Here is a 19,908-nt window from a genome sequence, read left to right on the forward strand (position 1 = left end):
GTTGAGAATGGCCATTGTGGGTACAAATACTTTCCTCTTAGTAGAAGGCTTTGACCGTTTTCTTGGTATGCTTGTGTTGTATTGCTCAGCAACACCTGCATGAAATGGCTTTTTCCCATATTGCTTTTACCATTTTTCTCTGTATGTGACCAAAATTGTTGGCTTTTGTGGGTCAAAGCAGTTAAAAGCAAGATGATTATTTGAACTCGTAGGTGAGTGACTGATAGCCAGCATATGTGTGGTCAGCGTGCCTTGGCTGTAGAGCAAATCTGTTATGTTACAGTTTGTTTAGTCTGTGAAATCCATGACACATCACTTTCACATATATCGTGAAAAATCGGGTATGGTTCCTAAATTCATATTTGAGTTTTACTCATCCGCATACTGGTGTTTCTCTAAATATTTTCCACTGATTATGCATTTCTATAAAGCAGTTTTTCATTGTCAAATCAGACACGCTCCTAACTTTCACATAAAGCAAAGGTCCTATAGTAAAAGTGTGACCCAATCATTTGTTGTTGATTGCTTGTTTGTTATTTAAGAAATCTGAATAAATGAATAATGAAATTTCTAGCCAAAATCATCATCTTTCCATATGACTCTGATCACATCACTTCCTCCTCAAATCACCATCCCTTTTTCTTTCCCCTCTTTTCCACATGTAATCCACACTGTCCTCATTTTCATCGTCAAGGCTTAACACAACTCAATCTCATTTCCTCTTACCCACCTCTTGCTCCGTGTTCTGCCCAATTTTCTCTCCTAATTATCTGAGACATTATCCCTCTTCCAGTGCACTAACAGTCTCTTACTGTCTTTAAATCTCTCCTAAAAACTGACTTTTTTGCCAAGCTTCAGAACTCTGACACTGTTTGATCTCATTTTGGCACCTATCTTTTTGTTTTATTACTCTATCATTCTGTAAGGTGGATCTTGTATTATTATTAAATTGAATTATGGCAGCAACTATGGACCCTAATTGGGAATCCAGGCACTGTTGATCTCAGTGTTATACAAGCAAGTAATAAAAAAGACAGTCCAAGAGAGTTTTCATTCTAGGTTTATGGGGAAGAAGTGGGAAGAAGATAAGGTGCTTCTGGGAAAAGCAACGAAACATGCAATCAAGGTTAACTCTTTGCATGTCCATACTATGGTGCAATATAAATATTAATACAGATACCCAATTCATAGCTCTGATTTAAAACCTGCAGGTATTCACCATCTCTAAGGAATTAGTGCCTCGAGTACTGTCAAGGATTGTGGAATCTGTTGCTGAAGAACTAAGTCGACTGATGCAGTGTGTGTCATCGTTCAGTAAAAATGGAGCTTTACAGGTAGATAAAGACTCTGAGTTTCTATTTCTGAGTTGAGAAAATTGGAAATACTGTAGCTAGAAAGTGAGAGAGAGATTCCCCATTGTTATTGGACTGTAGCATAATAGCCTGTTTGTACTCAAATGCAACAAACAGCTGTTGTAGAAGTTATATTTTTACCCATTATTTTACAGCAGCTGATTAAATATTTTGATTGTGTTCTTATTTTTGTCCGCAAATATTTTGGTTTTAATAATGTTTTTAATTGTATTTTATAGCTTGTTTTTAAATCTGTTGGTATTAGTGTGGAAAGATCAGTGTAGTGATGTGTCATAGTTGTATATTATTCCACTGTTTGGAGAGAGAATAAAAACATTTCCTGTATCGTACGACTCCAGAGGAAGGCATAGCTGCAAAATATCTGCAAATGACATCACTATGGAAACACGTGCAAAAATTACCATTAAAAGAAGGTCTTAAAGATCCATTTATCAAAAGTCTTGCCATTCCCATTTCAGATTAGATGAACCAGTACTAACAACAATGAGCAAATGAACTGTGACCAGAGTATTTTAAATAAACAGAGGTGGGTGGGAATGTGTGCTGGCCCATTCAGAGAATCATAGAATATCAGGGTTGGAAGGGACCTCAGGAGGTCATTTAGTCCAACCCCCTGCTCAAAGCAGGACCAATCCCTGGACAGATTTTTGCCCCAAATCCCTAAATGGCCCCTTCAAGGATTGAATTCACAACCCTGGGTTTGGCAGGCCAATGCTCAAACCACTGAGCTATCCCCCCCTTGTTTCTAACAATTTATTTTGAGTGCTTTTCTTGTGAAATTAAGATTCTCAATGAGGTTCAAGGAAGGGTAAGTTCTTAGGATTTTGTAAATAACTATAACCCTGGTGCGTCATTAGCAAAATTTTTATAGAATACATGGTTTAATCACATTCTTCATAGAATCAGATCCAATAGTTCTTACTCAGACAAAACTCTTAAGTCAATGCTTTTGAATCTTTTGACTGAGGAATACCTATCAGCTATATATGGTCTGTGAATTGTTTGTAGTCCAGTCAATTGTACATCTTAAAATATCTTCATATTCGGGTTTTACTTCTATTCTTCCATGTCTTGTATTTAAAAAGCATGTTTAGCTTTTAAAACCCATTCTTAATAATGCAGATAAAAGGAATAGAAATCTGCAGCCAACACCCATCTTACTGTTCTTTCAGATTTATTTTAGAATTCTAAAGCAACTGAAAATCTAAACGAAAATGGGTTTATTTTTAAAAATATATTACACTCTTAGTAATGAAGATACAATGTAGAGTATTATCAACTTAACGTTTAAAGAGGAGGTCCATAGACTAGTTATGCTTTTTAGTTAGCAATTAAACTTAATTGGAGCAGAAGACTCCATAGCCTAGTGAAATTACAAGGGTGGAATTAACTAGTGTATATTTAAAATGTAATTACACGTAAATGTATTAAATACAAATGTGACAAGGAGAGAAGGAAAATATTTGAGACCGAAATATGATATGATGTAATCCACAGTGGTCTGATACAAAGGAGCTTTGTGTTCCATATTGGCATACATGAGCATTCTGGTAGTTTACCTACCATTAATTGTGCATATTTTCCCAAAGGGATTTTGAAGGGATGAGGCGTTTACTCACAATAGTTGTATAATGTTATTAAATGCAAAGTCTCAGGACTACAGTCAAATATTTGGTTTTTGTTTTTAAATCAAGCTTATGATTTTTTTAAACAAATGACCTATACTGTGTGGCAGGGTCTTTCAGATTGTGGCAGTGGCTGATTTGAACTCCTACCATGGAAGTGGTGGCACTTTACCAATCCATGGGTAAAACAGATATTTTAACACTGCCCTGCTCACTTCTGATTGCTCCATTAGTTTGAACTAGTTCTAGAGAAGTCTAAAGAAAAAAGAAAACTCCCTTTGACTCAACAGGCACTTTCTCTGACACACAGCCTCTCTAGGACTTGCAGGAACTACCAGCTGCCATTTCATATTCTCTCCAGCAGTCTTGGCATTTGGTTTGGGGAAATGTAAATATTAAATCCCACCATATTATAAACCTTATGTACAGTTTCGATTTTAAATATACTTGTAATACTTTCCAAGTATTATTAGTAGAATAGCATTTGAAGGAGAATTCATGTGGGAAGGACTTCTTGTCACAGCCGGGTAAAGTTGGTAAATAAAGGCTCTACACAATTAATTTTTGAGTTGAGTAAGTAGCCCACCTTTTGTTGAACTCACTCCCTGAACCCATAACTGAAAGAATTCTCTCTCCCAGCAGAAAAATTTGTCAGTTGTGGTCCCTTTCTATCATTCTGGCCATAATCAACCCTCACTATTGATAGACTGATTGTACCAAAACCAGTAGGATATGGACCAGACCAAACTGCTCAATAATACCCATTCCCTGTGGAAAAAACTGAGCTTTGACAAGAGATGCTTCAATCTGTATTTAACAGCCCTTCCCCTGATCCAGCCACCCCCTACATATCCAGGCTTCACTCACTCCCCAGCCTTGTGCTTGACGTTAGGCATAAACTATGGCTTCTGATAATGTGCCACTATCACAGTGGGATTTTGCCTCTTAAAACTGAAACAAAACTACACAACTTAGGCCTGGTCCACACTAACCCCCCACTTCGAACTAAGATACGCAACTTCAGCTACGTGAATAACGTAGCTGAAGTCGAAGTACCTTAGTTCGAACTTACCGCGGGTCCAGACGTGGCAGGCAGGCTCCCCCGTTGATGCCGCATACTCCTCTCGCCGAGCAGGAGTACCAGCGTCAACGGCGAGCACTTCCGGGATCAATCCGGGATTGATTTATCGCGTCTAGACAAGACGCGATAAATCGATCCCAGAAGATCGATTGCTTACCGCCGGACCCAGAGGTAAGTATAGACTTACCTCCGGGTCCGGCGGTAAGCAATCGATCTTCTGGGATCGATCCCGGAAGTGCTTGCTGTCGACGCCGGTACTCCTGCTCGGCGAGAGGAGTACGCGGCATCGACGGGGGGGCCTGCCTGCCGCGTCTGTACCCGCGGTAAGTTCGAACTAAGGTACTTCGACTTCAGCTACATTATTCACGTAGCTGAAGTTGCGTATCTTAGTTCGAAGTGGGGGGTTAGTGTGGACCAGGCCTTAGTGTTACATTGAAACCCAAGAACTCAAAATTTTATTGGTGGCAGAACCATGGTCTAAAGGTGCCTAAGGCACCCAGCTCTCAAAAATCCTAACCCATTCATCCTGAAAGAACCTACAAGATGTTCAAGGAAGTTGAGAAGGCCCATCTTTGCTTGCCATTTTCCTACAAGAGAAACCTTTCTCCTTAACATAAATTGGTGGTCAGCTAAATCCTAATGCTTGCCAGGAAGTCCTGCACCCTTAACGCACAAATCTATGCTGGCTGCCTATCTAGCAGGGGAAAATAAAAACTCTGTATGTATGATATATGTATAAGATATTCCCAAACAAAAGCCTTCATTACAGTTGAAAATAAATATGTATGTTAGAGTTTAAAAAGCTTAATTAGAAAGTTGACATGGTTATATTAACTTTGGTTAAGTTTGGATCAGTCTCTGCATTTCATGATTGGATCCACCAGAATCTCTGTAATGGGCTGAACAAAAGCTGATTGTGAATTATGGTGAAGTTTGTGGCTCTAATCCATTTCTAGAAAGAAATGTGTAAATGGGATTTTTTTTAAGTATTGATCAAATTCATGGTGTTACCATCTTCACATAAAATCCATGACGGAAATGATTTCAATGAGAGCAAAGAAAATCTCTTAAACCCTGATTGATTCACTTTTACCTCGGAAATGTACCCAAACTTCATTTTCCATCGTAGCCTGCTTAGCTGGAAATTGACACACAGGTACATTGCTGAGGCAAAATCCCCAAGCCTGTATACTCAGTGAAGTGACAAATGAGAGAAGTGGAGCAGAACCATCTACTTCCTCATCTGAAGAAGAAAATTAATTCAGCAGCAAAACCCAGATTAAAATGTGTATTAGCCGATTTTTGTTCTCTTGTGTTTTCTTCCTCTCTGGCCAAGCTGTGCTGTAAGGTGCTAGTCTTGCCCTGTAGAAAGCAATAGCTAAACATAGAAAAGCATGGAAATGCTATCTCAGAGCAGAAAAAGAGCACCAGAGTTCATGCTTTGGTACTGTTACTGGGAGACCGCTCTTTGTTTGGAGACAACTACATAGTGATTGGATAAACAATTTGACTTCAATTTCACAAATCTGTAATAGTTCCTGTAGCACTTCCTAACTGACATGGCAGAGTGGTAACCAGAAATACAGGAAACAAGTTATTGAAGTTAAGGCTGCTTAAAGTTGCAATGTGCAGTAATATTTTGCTTCTGAAAACAGGCGAGAGGCTTTGTGACATATATGTTTAATTAACCCAAGAATGTTTTAAATTTGTAACAATGGTTACATTCTGTCTCTAGGCAAGGCTTGAAATTTGTGCATTGAGAGATGCTGTGGCCGTATACCTAACACCAGAAAGCAAGTAAGATGCTAAGTAGATTGTGCTCTTGATTTAAAATGAAATGCCTGATAAATATGAAAAAAACACTACATATAGTTTAAATATTTGTTGAAAGAAATTTTATTTCAAATTAATTTCGAACAATGAATACTCAGTTATTAAACTCATCTCTGATAATGGGAAATATTGTTACTTTTATTATCAGATTTTGAGCAGTATCTTTTCATCTAATTTGGGGAGTATTGCTTCCCCACTCTCCAAGTGTCTGGCAGAGATAGGGATCTGGATGAAAACAATTTGGCATAAACACAGATTGGATAAGATGAAAATGCTGCTTGTTGCAATCAAAACAAAGTCATTCACAGTCTCTAGGTCTCATTAGGCTCCTCCTGGTTATACCTTCATTCATCTTCTGTTGGCCAAAATGTACCCTTCCCACTTGAATGCAGATTTTGACACTGTTACCTACAGCTCTGTCAACTTAGCACTTGACTACTGTAACACCCTCTATGTAGGGCTCTTGGAATGCCAGTCAGCTGTTCAGCTAGTATAGAATGGAATGGCCTGTCTCTTAAGTACATCAAGCCAGTGAGAGCATATACATCTGTACTTTCTACTCTTCATTTTATTCCTGTTCACTTCTGGGTGGAATTCAGACTAACTATTGTCTATAGCACCATAAATGACTAAGACCAGTTATTTCGAAGACTGCCTCTTCCTCTATGGCCCCTCACAGCGACTGTGTTCAGCATGAATATTTTTGCTGTCAGTCTCCAGAGTTTATCTGGTATCAGGTATTTTCAGTGGCTGTGGAATTTCCTCAGGCTAGAAGTCTACCTGAGCCTATGGCTGGCTGTGTTCAAATTATACATAAGCCTGAGGTGTTGAGTTGATAATGTGTTAATTTAGCTCAGTCAAAACATTTCATAAATTGAAGTATGTATTCATGGAGATACAGAGGGAGGCTGTGAGAGAGAGCTATTATACCTGGGAAAAATTAAATATGTTTGCATTACAGCTCAAGTTTTAAGCAAGCTTTGGAAGCCCTGCCGCAACTCTTAAGTGGAGCAGACAAAAAGTAAGTGTACTTGTACTTCCTTTTATAATACCACTCGCAAGAGCACTGGTTTTTTAGTGCAGTAGCAAGATAGTGGTGCTGAAGAATAAGTTATGGCATTTGACTTTTGCAAGTCACAGAATGGCAGCCCTGATTCAGGACAAAGCCCTGATTCAGTGTGGCACATTAGACCTAAATTTTACAGCAGAAACTTTGGCTTTTATGTGACACTGCTCTGTTCCCTAGTCCAGTCTAATCAATACAGTATCATTTTTGAATTAGTCAATTATAGCTTTTCACGCTAATTTTCAAGTTTCAGTGTGCTGCATTGTCTTATTCTATTGAATACCAATAACTGCATTGGAGAAATAGCCAGGGAGGAAAACTGAAGGTTTGACAATTGGTGTTTTGGGGAACTTGGAAGACAATTTTGTTTGGTTTTGTAATCCAAAGGCTTTAAATAAGAGGGGAATGTAGCGTTCCTTTAAATTCAGAAGAAGAGGAAATTTAATTCCTCTTTCCCAATCCCAGCAGCCCTTGACAAAGGTATTCTGCCATGCTACATCTAAACCGGTATCTATATAGTGGCGGATAAGCACATTAGTTTCATGTTTAGACTAAAATCAGAAATAGTGCCAACATTTAAATTGTCATAATTAACTTTCAGAGTTAACACCCATTGTGGTGAATGGACAGATTCATGTCTCCAGACCTATTGTTTCAGGCTGTCAGCAAATTCAAGCAAATGTTGCTGTGTTCATTTCCACTGTTTTTTCACAACTGAAGGGCTAGAAACTTAATTTTTTTCCTAAATGAAAGCTTAGATTCTGGAATATAATTAAAAACTAATATTTTTTTTTTAAATAGCCACTTATACCATCATCTAATTGTATTATACAAGGGCCCTTGATACTGGCCCAGAAGGATTCAGATCTGAAGGTGATGGCCACTGTGACCCCAGTCTAGCAAAGAATTTATGTATGCACTTAGACTAAAGCATGTTAGTAATGCCATGTGATAAATGGGCCTACTCACACATTTAAGGTGAAGTATGTTATTAGTGCTTCGCTGGTTTGGGGCCAGAGTGCTCAGCACTTTACAATGTTGAGCCCATAATGAATGTATTTACACACACAATCACACGCACACATGTCTCAGAAAAACAAACTTGGTATTGGTTTGTGTTCTGTCTATGAAACTGAAACCAAAGATATGTGAAACATTTGCACGGAATCCATTCAGACATCACCCTAGTTCAATATTCTGTAGACGCAAGCAAAGTATGCTTGCACAACTACAACATTTGTGAACCCTGCCTCCCTGCAATGGGCCTCCATCCATTTATCCAACAATTACTCCTTGCTCCTGCCATCCACAAGCCTCAAGACCTCTCCCCACCTTTTAGAGCTCTACAGGAGGGGCTGAAGATAAAAAAGGAGCCTCTTTTGGGGTAAGGAAGGTTCCCCTTTGCAATTGGAGTTCATCGAAATTAAACTTTCAGACAAACCCGTAGGACTTGGTATGTTTCCAACCACTGTGTGCTGAACTACAGAGGGCGGTTCACAAACAAAGCACTGTACAGTTTTTACAGCTCTACCTCCACCCAGAGGGCAGCTCTGAGGCCCAGAGAGTTAAGGATGTGTTCTATACCTTAAATTATTTTCTCAGGTATGTTACCACTACATCTGTAAACTAGGGTTACCATACGTCCGGATTTTCCCGGACATGTCCGGCTTTTGGGGGCTCAAATCCCCGTCCGGGGGGAAATCCCCAAAAGCCGGGCATGTCCGGAAAATCGGGAGGTCAGCCGGGCCGGCGGGGAGCCGGGTCGGCCGGGCCCGCGGGGACCCCGGCCGGCGGGGAGCCGGGTCGGCCGGGCCCGCGGGGACCCCGGCCGGCGGGGACCCCGGTCGGCCGGGCCCGCGGGGACGCCGGCCGGCGGGGAGCCGGGTCGGCCGGGCCGACGGGGAGCCGGGTCAGCCAGGCCCGCGGGGAGCCGGGCCCGCGGGGAGCCGGGTCAGCCGGGCCGGCGGGGACCCGGGCCCGCGGGGAGCCGGGTCAGCCGGGCCGGCGGGGACCCCGGCCGGCGGGGAGCCGCGTCAGCCGGGCCCGCGGGGAGCCGGGGGTTTGCCGGGCCGCCGGGGGCCGGCAGTGCTGGGCGGGCCGGGGGTGGTCGGCCGGGGCCAGCACCCCAGGGCCCGAGCTGACCCAGGCTGGAAACGCCGGGGGGCCAGCCTGGGCCGCGCCTCCTCCCCCCACACCCCACTTACCTGCTTCAGGCTTCCCGCGAATCAAATATTCGCGGGAAGCAGGGGAGGGGGCGGAGACTTTGGGGAGGGGGAGGGGTTGGGCAGGGGTGTGGGCGGGGCTGGGGGCGGGGCCGTGGGCCTTGGAGTGTCCTCCATTTGGAGGCACAAAATATGGTAACCCTATGTAAACTCCCCCACACCATTCATGACAAAATTAAAAATAATGATGTTAAATGTATTTTTTATGGAATGATTTAGAGCTGCTGGTGTTACCAATAACATGCTCCATGTAATATTGAAATATTCACCTGCGTGTGAATGATGGATGTCCTCAGTAGCCTTTCCCAGAGGGACTGTTGGGGAAGTGGGTATTAATTTGTGCTTTCACTCGCTGATCGTAGGAAAGACACACACCTGTTAATTTTACAGCACACAACGTATTATTTGTTCTTTGAAGGAAATGATTGACATCTGCTTAAAGGAAGCCTTCAACGGATTTTATAAAATTGTATGGGCTGCCCTTTTTTGCTTCTGTTGATGTAGACCTAAAATTTTGGGGTTTCCTCCTCCCCCAAAAACACTTAATTTTACCTTAGAAATATGAATTCTGATTTTCCCTGGTTTTGCTGGAGGAATTTCTTGTCAATCTGAGATGTTCAGTGTGACCTAATTAAAGTGATGGGAGTATTGAATCTTTAACAAAGACATCCTCCATATGCGTTGTAGCTGAAGAGGAAAGACAGTCTGTGGTTAAGGCACTCGACTATTGTTCAGGAGATCTGGTTTCGATTCCCAGCTCTACCACAGACTTCCTGTGTGACTTGGGACAAGGCACTTAACCTCTCTGTGTCTCAGTTCCGTATCTGTAAAATGGGGGTGATGGTACTTCCTTTCTCCCATCCTTTGTCTAGTGTTAGACTGTAAATTCTTTGATGCAGGAACTGTCTCTTATTACATGTATGTACGGTGCCTAGTGCAGTGAAACCCCTAGTCTCATCTGAGGCCTCTAGCCATGCCTGTGACACAAATAATTACCTTGAGTTCAATAGGTGCTAACATAAACAATAAAGCGTTTTAAATAGCCTGATGGAAAATATCGTTACCTTGCATTTGCTCAGCTTTCAATCGCTTGACTTTTTTTTGATGTTGCCATTTCACTAGTTCTCCAGGCACCATAGTCTCTTCCTAAGTAGCAAACCAAGCCTTTACAAAAAAAAAAAAATCAGACAACATTATTTTGTGCTGCTACTCTGAAACCTGACATTATTTTGTGTGTGTTTGTGTTTTCAGGGTGGTAGGCACTGTACAGACACAGAGAGAGAAACATTTTCTGTCCAAAAGAGTTTATAGTCTAAATAGACCTAGACCATAAGGAGGGGGAAAAAGGTGGGAGGCTGGGAGAAACAAGACTACTTTTTCTTTTGCAGGTTCCCTCTTTAATGAAAATTTATTTTTGAAGATAGCATTTATATGAAGGCAAAAGCATACAACTTGATAATACCTCTGAGGCTATGTTCTTCCATGAACACATAATTTTTACTGTCCCCTTATGCAGCAGGTTAAATATAACATGTGCTTGCTGTACATCTAAACATCCGCTATATATGGATTTGTAAACAAGTGCCAGCATTTGATCTGATTTAAGTTGACCATGTATTTGAGAACACAGAAATAACTGCTAACGCTTTAAGTAGGGTTTTCCTTTATCATCCTATTCAGCCACATGAAAACAGGCTCCTTGTGATGCATTCTAAAAGAACAAGCTTGTGGGACTATAAGAAAAAGTGGCAAGTTAACACAATCTGGTCCTAACATTCCCAATGCTCTGCTACTGATTCCCTGAAAGCTGCTGCTTCCAGTATGTGTCTGTTGGTGTCACTGCAGTGGAATTTGTCATTTTCCTGCTATATTGTGAGAAATTACACCTCTACCTCGATATAACGCTGTCCTCAGAGCCAAAAAATCTTACCACGTTATAAGTGAAACCGCGTTATATCGAACTTGCTTTGATCCACCGGACTGCGCCCCCCCCCGGAGCGCTGCTTTACTGCGTTATATCCGAATTCATGTTATATCGGGGTAGAGGTGTATAAGAATTTTCATACTAAAACGAATCAGAAGTCTCTGTGTTCAAGTATCTGGTCTCTAACAGTGGTTTATACAGGATCTGTTACCAAAGGATGTAAAGCTACTTCAGAGCACCCAGTTGTCTGTGGGGAGGGTAAGAAAGTACTAGAGGAACTTGAACGCAAAAGAATAAGATTTTCCTTGAATTACCCACAATAAGTAGATTTTTTTTTAAAAAAGATAAAAAATAGGTGTGCATCTACAGTACCTGCTTTTGTAGTAGTGCATGTTTGTTCCTGGTATGCTATACTGGAGAAACTGAACTATTTAATGTATACAAAAATATTACTGCCTTAATGTGTCCAAGGTCAGAGAGCTTGGGATATATGCGACATTAATTACCTTCTAAATAAATGGATAAACCAAACTTGCAACACCCCAAATCTGTAAACTCCAAACTGCCAAAGTTATACAATGTTTTCTTTTTTACAGGTTATTAGAAGAGCTACTAAACAAATTTAAAAGTAGTATGCACCTGCAACTCACCTGCTTTCAAGCTTCTTCAGCAATGATGAAAACATAGACGACAGCAAAATGCAAGCATCCCACAAAAGAACACAGATAAACATACTCCCATTACTCCCGTCCTTTTTCATTTCCTTTGAACACTTAGCAGAATACTTTCTCATTGGAGTGGTGTTTCAGTTTACTGGCAAGCAACGGTGTGATTCATGTGGTGTAGCCTTCAAAATAAGAAAGATTATTAGAAATGCCACTGTAAAAAAAAATTATCTATTGTTTTTCATCGTATCAAGGCAGTTAGACAAACTTTGCTCTAATATCCTCTTCACAGCTGTATGTTTATAGAGAAATCTTCATTTGTGTGCTGCAAAGTATATTTCATTTGTTAGATATATATTTTGAAAATGGGGCATGTTAGACATTTCTGAATATCTCCGTGTACCAGTTTGAAACTCCCTGGATGCACAGGAATGCTGATGAGAACGGATTTGTATATTGGCATGTTGTATAAACTATCCAGATGCGTACTACAAATGTTACTAACTGCAGATGGCTCTAATACACATTCAAATATAGTATGCTGGAGAAGGAGCTGCATGTTTAAAAAATTTAGCACTTTGGGTAATTTCTCTGCCATTGTCTTCAAGTGCTCACAAATCTGACTTCTTGGTATTTTTTAAATTCAGCTGATCTCCTGGGCAGGGCAATACTGTGTTGTCTATTCCAGTTCAGTCAGAAAGTCAAGGTTAAACGTATAGCCGAAATATAGAAGTATGGTTACCTTTTCAGTGGCCACTTAACAGTTAGTGACTACTCTGCATCGTAAATGCAAGCATCGCAGTATTTTAAATAATCTAAATCTTCACTAAATCAAATATTCTTTATTGGTTAAGGTCCAGAAGAGCAAACAACTTCTCAGATAGTCAAAAATAAGCTACCAATAGTATAGTGTAGGCCACTGGACTTTGCTGCTTCCTTCCCACTTCCTCTCCTGCCTTGTCTCCTCCTTTTAGACTTATTCCCTCTGTCTGCCATCCCTCCCTGGTTGTATCATTCTCATGAGGAAATACTGAATCCCTGTTGTGGGTGGGTGGAGATTAAGCAGACCAAAGACAAATTCTGCTATTACTGCCATTGGAGTGTAATCCTAGAAGCTGTGTATGTATTGTGGCTTCTCTACTGACCCTAAGGACTCACATGCTGTGACTTAATGTAAAGTACAGGAAATAAAGATGCCATAAACTAAAACAAATATTAATTAGTATAGGCTGTTAGTTTTGGGGGGGTTGTTTTTTTTATTAATCTACTAAACTAATAATGGCCAATAATTATCTGCTGTTTATGTATTTAAAGTTATTTTGGCCTGGTTTACAGAAGCCATAATTTGAATTCACAAAATATTTTTCATGAATCACCAGAAATTCTTTATCTTGCCAATATAGTTAAATGCTTTACAAATAAAATATAGAGTGTCAGTAATAAACTGTGTTGCCTATATATGTAGCTAAATAAGCATTAAGAGCATTTTAATGAAAATCTGAAACTTTTTAAGTGTATATGCTTATTGAGGGAGTATTAAACAATTACCTAGACCACTGTTGTTTTCCTAAATCTGTTATCTAACCTAAGCTGAGTATATAAATGTATAGTCACAGTTTCTGATATGATTGTACAGTTTGTTAGACCTGTAAAGGCACTAACTTCAGAATAATAAAGTGGTGTTTAAGCAAGATGACCATTAACTTTTTGTGATTTCATTATTTTTGAAGAATTTATGACCTTCTTTACATAATATGTGAGGTTTTATATTTGCATCAGCTAGGTTGCAACATTTCTGAAGCTTTTGTGCTAAAGTAAGAAACATCCCTCAGAGTGTCATTATATTGGTCATCTTATGTAACAAGAGATTGGTTGTTCTCTTCAAAACCTAAACCAAGCCATTTGCTTTTAGTTCAGTCTTTCTACAAGAATGCTGAATGTTACTGACAGAGGGACTAAGAATAATGGGAAAGGGATTGCATGCTACTTGAATTAAACATGGTGAGGAAAGGGGTCATGAACCAGTGTAGTACAAAAGTATTAGATTTCAAGAAAGCAGATTTGGGGAAAATGAAGAAACCTAATGAAGAAGGCTCAATGGAAGAAATTATTAAAATCTACTTGTGTGGAAGAGGGGTTAGGAATGCTACGATACCATAATTAAGGTACAATAGATGACAGTTCCTCTGAAAATGAAGATTATGAGAAACAAGAAGTGGTCAATGCGGCTTCAGAAGGACCTGTTCAAAGATACAGTGAGTAAAAAAACTTTACTGGAAATGGAAAAGCATTGTGGGGACCACACCAGAATATATAGTCAGATAAGACTTGAAGAGAGCACAAATGCAGATGCGCACACACACACACACACACTCTTCATGATAGCAAAAAGTGTTTTAAGGGTTAAGAGTATTTATAAGGATGCACGGATTAATGGCAATACTAGAGAAAAATTCAGCCAATTGGTAAATGGACCTAGATACTACCCTGAGAGGCCTCTATAAGGCCAAAAAATCAGCAAGGTACTTAAGAACATGCCTGACTTTAAGTGTCATTGGTGCTGCTCACATTCTTAAAGTTATGTACGTTCATATGTACATCCCTTCTGAATCAGCATCTAGATGCCTAAGAAAGATTAATGACGACTCTAAAAGATTGAGCTGGGATTGTTGGGGGTCTTTTCATCTACCATTTAAAAGAAAAATAAACTTGGGAAATTGGGAAGTGACAAGAAGCATGTACAAATAGATCTTCACTAAAAATAACAGGTGCAGGACACCTTGGAAAATTCAAATACACATTTCAGTGTGTCCAGATGTTCTGCATCTTGAGGTGTTAAGGAATTAGCTCACAAAGGGCTTGTCCACACGAGAGGGGTGTAAATTCCAGCGCACGTTAGGGTGTTTTACATTACCTGTTCCTTGTGGACCCTGCTGGTGCACAATGAAAATTCCGTAGTGCGTATTAATGCAGTCCTGTTTCAAACAGTACTGTGTTAATGCACACTCAGGAGTTTTTATTGTGTGCCAGCAGGGTCCACACATCATACCAGTTAGTGTGCCCCAAACTAGTGCCCGCTAGAATTTACACCACTCTAGTGCGAACTAGTACACTGAGTAGATGAGCCCTAATTTACTGAACTACTGAGAATTACTTTTTGAAAAGTCACTGATGATTGGGGAGGTACCTAAAGATTGGGAGAAAGCAAATGGGATACTGAAGTTAAAAAGAAAAAAAACTTAATCGGGGAGGAGTGACTCAGTAAAATTGAATGTCAGTCTTTAGTAAAATAAGGGGACAATCCATAAACATACAGAGGATAGTGTGACCAAAAGAAACAAGCAATGTGTGGGAATGAAGAACAAATCCTGGCAAACAAACCTGAGTTTTAAAACATCGTCATTAATAGGCTGTGGAAGGTCTAGAGAACATCAATGACATTTGCAGATAATATCTGAGAGAGAGTTGTTGAATACTCTTAAGGGCAGAGAAATAATACAGAAGAACCTAGAAGATTGGAAACGTGGATCAAAATCCTGCAAGCGTTTGCACACACTCTGAACTGTGACTAGGCAGGGGACTACTCGTACTGAAAGTGAAACGTATGTATAAGACTTTGCAGAATCAGGGCCGTGATTTGTGGATCATGGATGTCGAGCAAATTCTGCCCACCCGTATGCATCAAAAGCCCTAAATATACCAGACCCAGTACAAATTCACTATCTGACAGCAAGGAGGAGGTGAGACACTTGTGCTGGGGGGGGGGCTGGGGCTGGACATTTTGTAGCTCTGTGAGGCTCTATGTGCTGTAGCACAAGGGGAGGGGGGATGACTGAAGGATTGAATTTACCCACTTAACCAAACCATTGCCAAGCCTACTGCGTCCCTGAGGAAAAGTGTACTAAAGGTGAGATTTTTATTCACATACCCTATTGCCATGCAACTATTGAACCATTCATTTCTGGGTACGTCCATTACCAGAGAGAGAGAGACAGACTGGAGGGAAATCAAAGTGACAGAAAATGACTGAAGTCCAACATAGATTAATCTATAAGGAAAAACCTAGAAAAAAATATAGCTAAGGTGAGCCACAAGTATGGGGAACAGAATGCATGCCTGCAGATACTTGGAAAGTCTAAACACCAAAGAGGGAGGGGCATTGTTCAGAGTGATGCAAAACGAAGTGAAATGGGGATTAATTAAAAAGAAAAACTGGATTAACACAGAAAATTTCCTGACTCAGAGATCTATGACTTGCCAGGAACTTGCTGGAAGTCCCCTGCCTGCACACATTTAACACTTGACTGGTTAAAGCATTAGAAAATATATTCTAGAAACTATTTCTGAACTGACCCCTGGGGTTTTGAATTAAGTGGTTCAAGCGTTTTCCTTAAGTGTGTGTGATTTTTGTGACATCATGCAAAAATGGCATGTTCTAGAGATTATTCTGGCTTTGTGAGAATGGCAACATCAAGACAAGAATTTGGCTGTTACCATGATTACATGTGATCTTCAGTTCCTTTTAGAAAAGACAACATACAAACATATCAAAACTCCTGTTATATTGGGCCTCATCTAAAGCCCACTGTAATCAATAGAAAAACTCATTGACTTCAGTGGGGTTTGGATTAGTCCCATTGTTAAATTGTACATGAAAACCCAGGTGCACGCAGAAAATTTACTTCCAAAGAGACAGAGTTAACGTCTGTCCCAATCTGGGATCTCGCTAGGGAATGAGTGGGCCCTGCATCTTTTGTATTTGCTATAAGCGTGGAACCATTTTGCAATGTGAAATCTACAGTGACCTTCATCAAAATAAATTAAAGTTGAAATACAAACAAAATGGTATCTAATCCTACAGATGGGCTCAAACCCTAAAATTCAGATCTGGATCTTGAACTCTGCACAGTTTTGGGTATTTTGATCTGAGGGTTTGATTTGGACCCATCTTGATCTGTGACAATAAGAGGACATTTGTATGTGTCAGCAAATCTGCTTCATGTTATGAATTGTGGCCCACATGGGCACTTGGAATTGTAATATTTGGCTAGAGCTGGTAAAATATATGTGACTATTGTCAAAACAATTGGCAGCGCTTGTATTACTTGCCATGCCAGTAGAGCTTATTACGTTGTGCTGTAGAGCATAAATATGATTTGGAGTGTCTGGGTTTCAGGACTCGATGTGAACTACGTCTGCAGCTAACCTTGTTACACTGATGGCAGCCCTCAAATGGGACTAGAGTGATGGCAAGTCTGTTATCATTTCTGATGTAAGCCATGTTGTTGAGAGGTTTACATACTGTCACGCAGCAGTAAAATAATCACTCTGGCATGGTAATTAACGTAAAAGTTCTTAGTCCAGGATCAAATTTTATACCCAAGGGAAAAGGCTAAGTAATTTTAAAATAATGCCAAACAGTTTAAAAGTTTATTAGATAGGGATTCTTATTGGCTCCTTTTTATCTCAGATATCTTTTTTAATGGTACTGACACATTTGTTTATATCTGTCCAGGGGACAGAATGGCTTCGAGGGAATTAATAAGGGGGTTTAGACTTCGTTACCTCTATGTCACTGCTTAATATCAAGGCAAGGCAGGTAGTGACCAAAAGCTGTTACTATCCATCTGCTATACCACCTTGAGTAACGATCATAAACTTTTCATATACTAGGCAGGCTTGGGGCCTGGTCATCATGTGGATAGTAAACAAAACAACAGGTGCTTCAGGAAATTGTGGTGATTGTTTAGCAAGTGGCAATCTATACTGGAACAATGTCTCAACATGTTAGGGGCCCGCTAAGTGTCTATTGAATGACACAAAATCGAGTTTTAAAAGGTTCACACTGCAGTTTCAAATGGATATTATTTTTATTGCTAATGGTTTATAATATGTAGACACTGTATAGACAAATGCAAAGAGCTTATTTTATATACTGCTATTAATTTCCTTCCCTAAACTGTTGTGCAGTAATGCTAAGCACTAACAGCAGCTGCATTTTATTCCAGAGGTGGTTGCTTTTCTTCCAGTGGTAGGCGAAGTGATTTTCTTATTAAATGCAAAATCCTAGCATTAATGCACTGTTAAGCTTCAAATAACGTGCATGCAAGTGTCAGGTGATTCCTAAAGTGAAGGCTGCTTCTATATTCCTTTCACTCAATTGGAACAAAAATAGAAAATGCTACATAATGTACAATGTAGACAAGATACTTTTGCAAGAGCAACATTGTGTTAGAATGTTCCGAGTTTGATATTTCTACTTGAGCACTTCAGTAAACAATAGTCTTTTGCATTTTGTTTCTTTGGATTATTGAAGAACAGAAAAAAAATCCAGAGCGGTTTTTCTGAGGGGAGCATTACAAATATTTGTCTTCACCTTTGTAAATTTCTTCATCTAGAGCTACCGTGTGTTAAAGGCTCCGTGATGCAGCAGCCTTCGTGTCCTCTATGGCTCGTGAGCACCATTAATTCCAAGTGCAGAGATTAATTGGCATGAGTTCTTTAATACAGCCTGTGATTTTTTACAAGTTCTTTCAGTTTCCCCAAAGGAGTAGGCAGGCTGTTATATAAAGTCCTGAACAAACCCACTTAAAGGGTTATATCTACACTGCAATTAGACACCAGTGGCTGGCCCATACCAGCTGACTTGGGCTTGCCAGTCTCTGGCTGTGGAACTGTTTAACTGCAGTGTAGACATTCTGGCTTGGGCTTCAGCCCAAGCTCTGGGATCCTCCCACCTTGCAAGATGTCCCAGCCCAAGCCCACTGCAATTAAACCACCCCACAGCCGGAGCCCCATGAGCCTGACATCAGCTGGCACGGGTCAGCCGCAGGTTTTTAATTGCAGTGTAGACATACCCAAAGTGCTTAAGCCCTTTAAAAGAAGATAGTTGTGAGCAACTTAAATGAAGTAGCTAGCTGCCTCCTTCCATTAGTAACAAAAGATCTTGCTATTTTGGGACTAATGAAATTAACAGGTAAGACATTTTTTTCTAAATGCAGCTGTTTTTCAGTTGTCAAAGTGAACCTTTTCTGATCAGAATATATGGGCAAAATGTGTTTTCTTTTCCTCATGTTCTCATTACATAAAATAGTGTAATCAATTCGGCTGAAACTTTCTTCTTGTATAGAAAATTCTCAAACAAATTCCTTTTGAGTTGGAAGGTTTTGAAAAAGGAGGATCAGAATAGAAATCGAAATTCAGCTTTATCTGTAGCAGATCTTGGTGCATACTATATACTTATGATTGGCTTTTAGACCATTTGGCATCTTTCTGGTTGAAACATCTGTAAATCATTGTCAATAACAGATTGAGGGAACAACAAGGTGAGAGATATGATTTGAATTTGGTCTTAAATGGAACCTCCTTGCTTGTTGTTTCTAAATATTTGGATGATCTAGGAACAACTGGGAGTTCCTGGTCTGTCTCAATTTCAGTGACATGGGGGGGTTGTGCTTTAACATTTCTGTTAATTCAACAAAAGTATGTTGAAATTCTCACTGTGGTAGAAGATCCTGCTTCAGCAAAAAGAGCACTTTCCTCATTTTTTTATTTTTATTTTATTGTATTTGGTTATAAGCAGATTTTCAGCATATATTATCAAATCAGATAGCATATAATGTAAAATTAGCAAGATGAGAAAATCCTCATCACTGCTCATTACTCACATTTTCTGATGAATTTTGTTCATTGAAGTGGCTTGCATTTTTTATATTGACAAAGAGGTGATTTCCCCTTTCAGCTAATCTTTTAGATATTCAGTAGATAATTATAAAATTGAAATGCTAATGTTCTACTTAGCATGTTTGGGTTGTGAACTAAATAAGTAGGTAGGTTCACAGAGAGATTTGGGAATGAGTCAATAAAGCCAGGGCAGCTCTGAAACGTTATAAGGTAAATGTTTGAATGCAACTTTTCTAATCACAAAAGCATGCATGGGGAGACAATCTCCAAATTTTTCTGTTCAGGCATTTGAATGTCAGACTTTCAAAGTGGCAGAAGGTGATCCCTCCATCCAAATTGCACAATGACATGTTAGCTATGATCATCTGAGTTTTGGCTGGAGTCACAATGCCACCAGCCAAAAGATAGAAGTAAACCTCAATAAAGTCCTGCATGT

At 39.9% G+C, this 19,908-nt stretch overlaps 1 protein-coding gene across 2 annotated transcripts in view; it reads left to right on the forward strand.

Moving 5' to 3' along the window:
- EXOC2 (exocyst complex component 2) overlaps positions 1-13,492 on the forward strand; it is a 201,365-nt gene extending 187,873 nt beyond the window's left edge. The window contains exons 25-28 of one of the 2 annotated variants that reach the window (XR_010598715.1): positions 1,212-1,334; positions 5,815-5,876; positions 6,874-6,933; positions 11,721-13,340. Coding sequence is in view for 1 of the 2 variants with exons in the window: in XM_065584883.1 (XP_065440955.1) it covers positions 1,212-1,334; positions 5,815-5,876; positions 6,874-6,933; positions 11,721-11,811 (336 nt within the window). In the remaining variant the exon portion in view is untranslated. Of the gene's footprint in view, positions 1-1,211; positions 1,335-5,814; positions 5,877-6,873; positions 6,934-11,720 lie in introns of both variants that reach the window. The other variant, XM_065584883.1, reaches the window with a different exon arrangement.
- Positions 13,493-19,908: the final 6,416 nt, after the last annotated feature.

This window comes from Chrysemys picta, chromosome 2 (assembly GCF_011386835.1).
Source record: "Chrysemys picta bellii isolate R12L10 chromosome 2, ASM1138683v2, whole genome shotgun sequence".
NCBI classification, from domain to species: domain Eukaryota; kingdom Metazoa; phylum Chordata; order Testudines; family Emydidae; genus Chrysemys; species Chrysemys picta.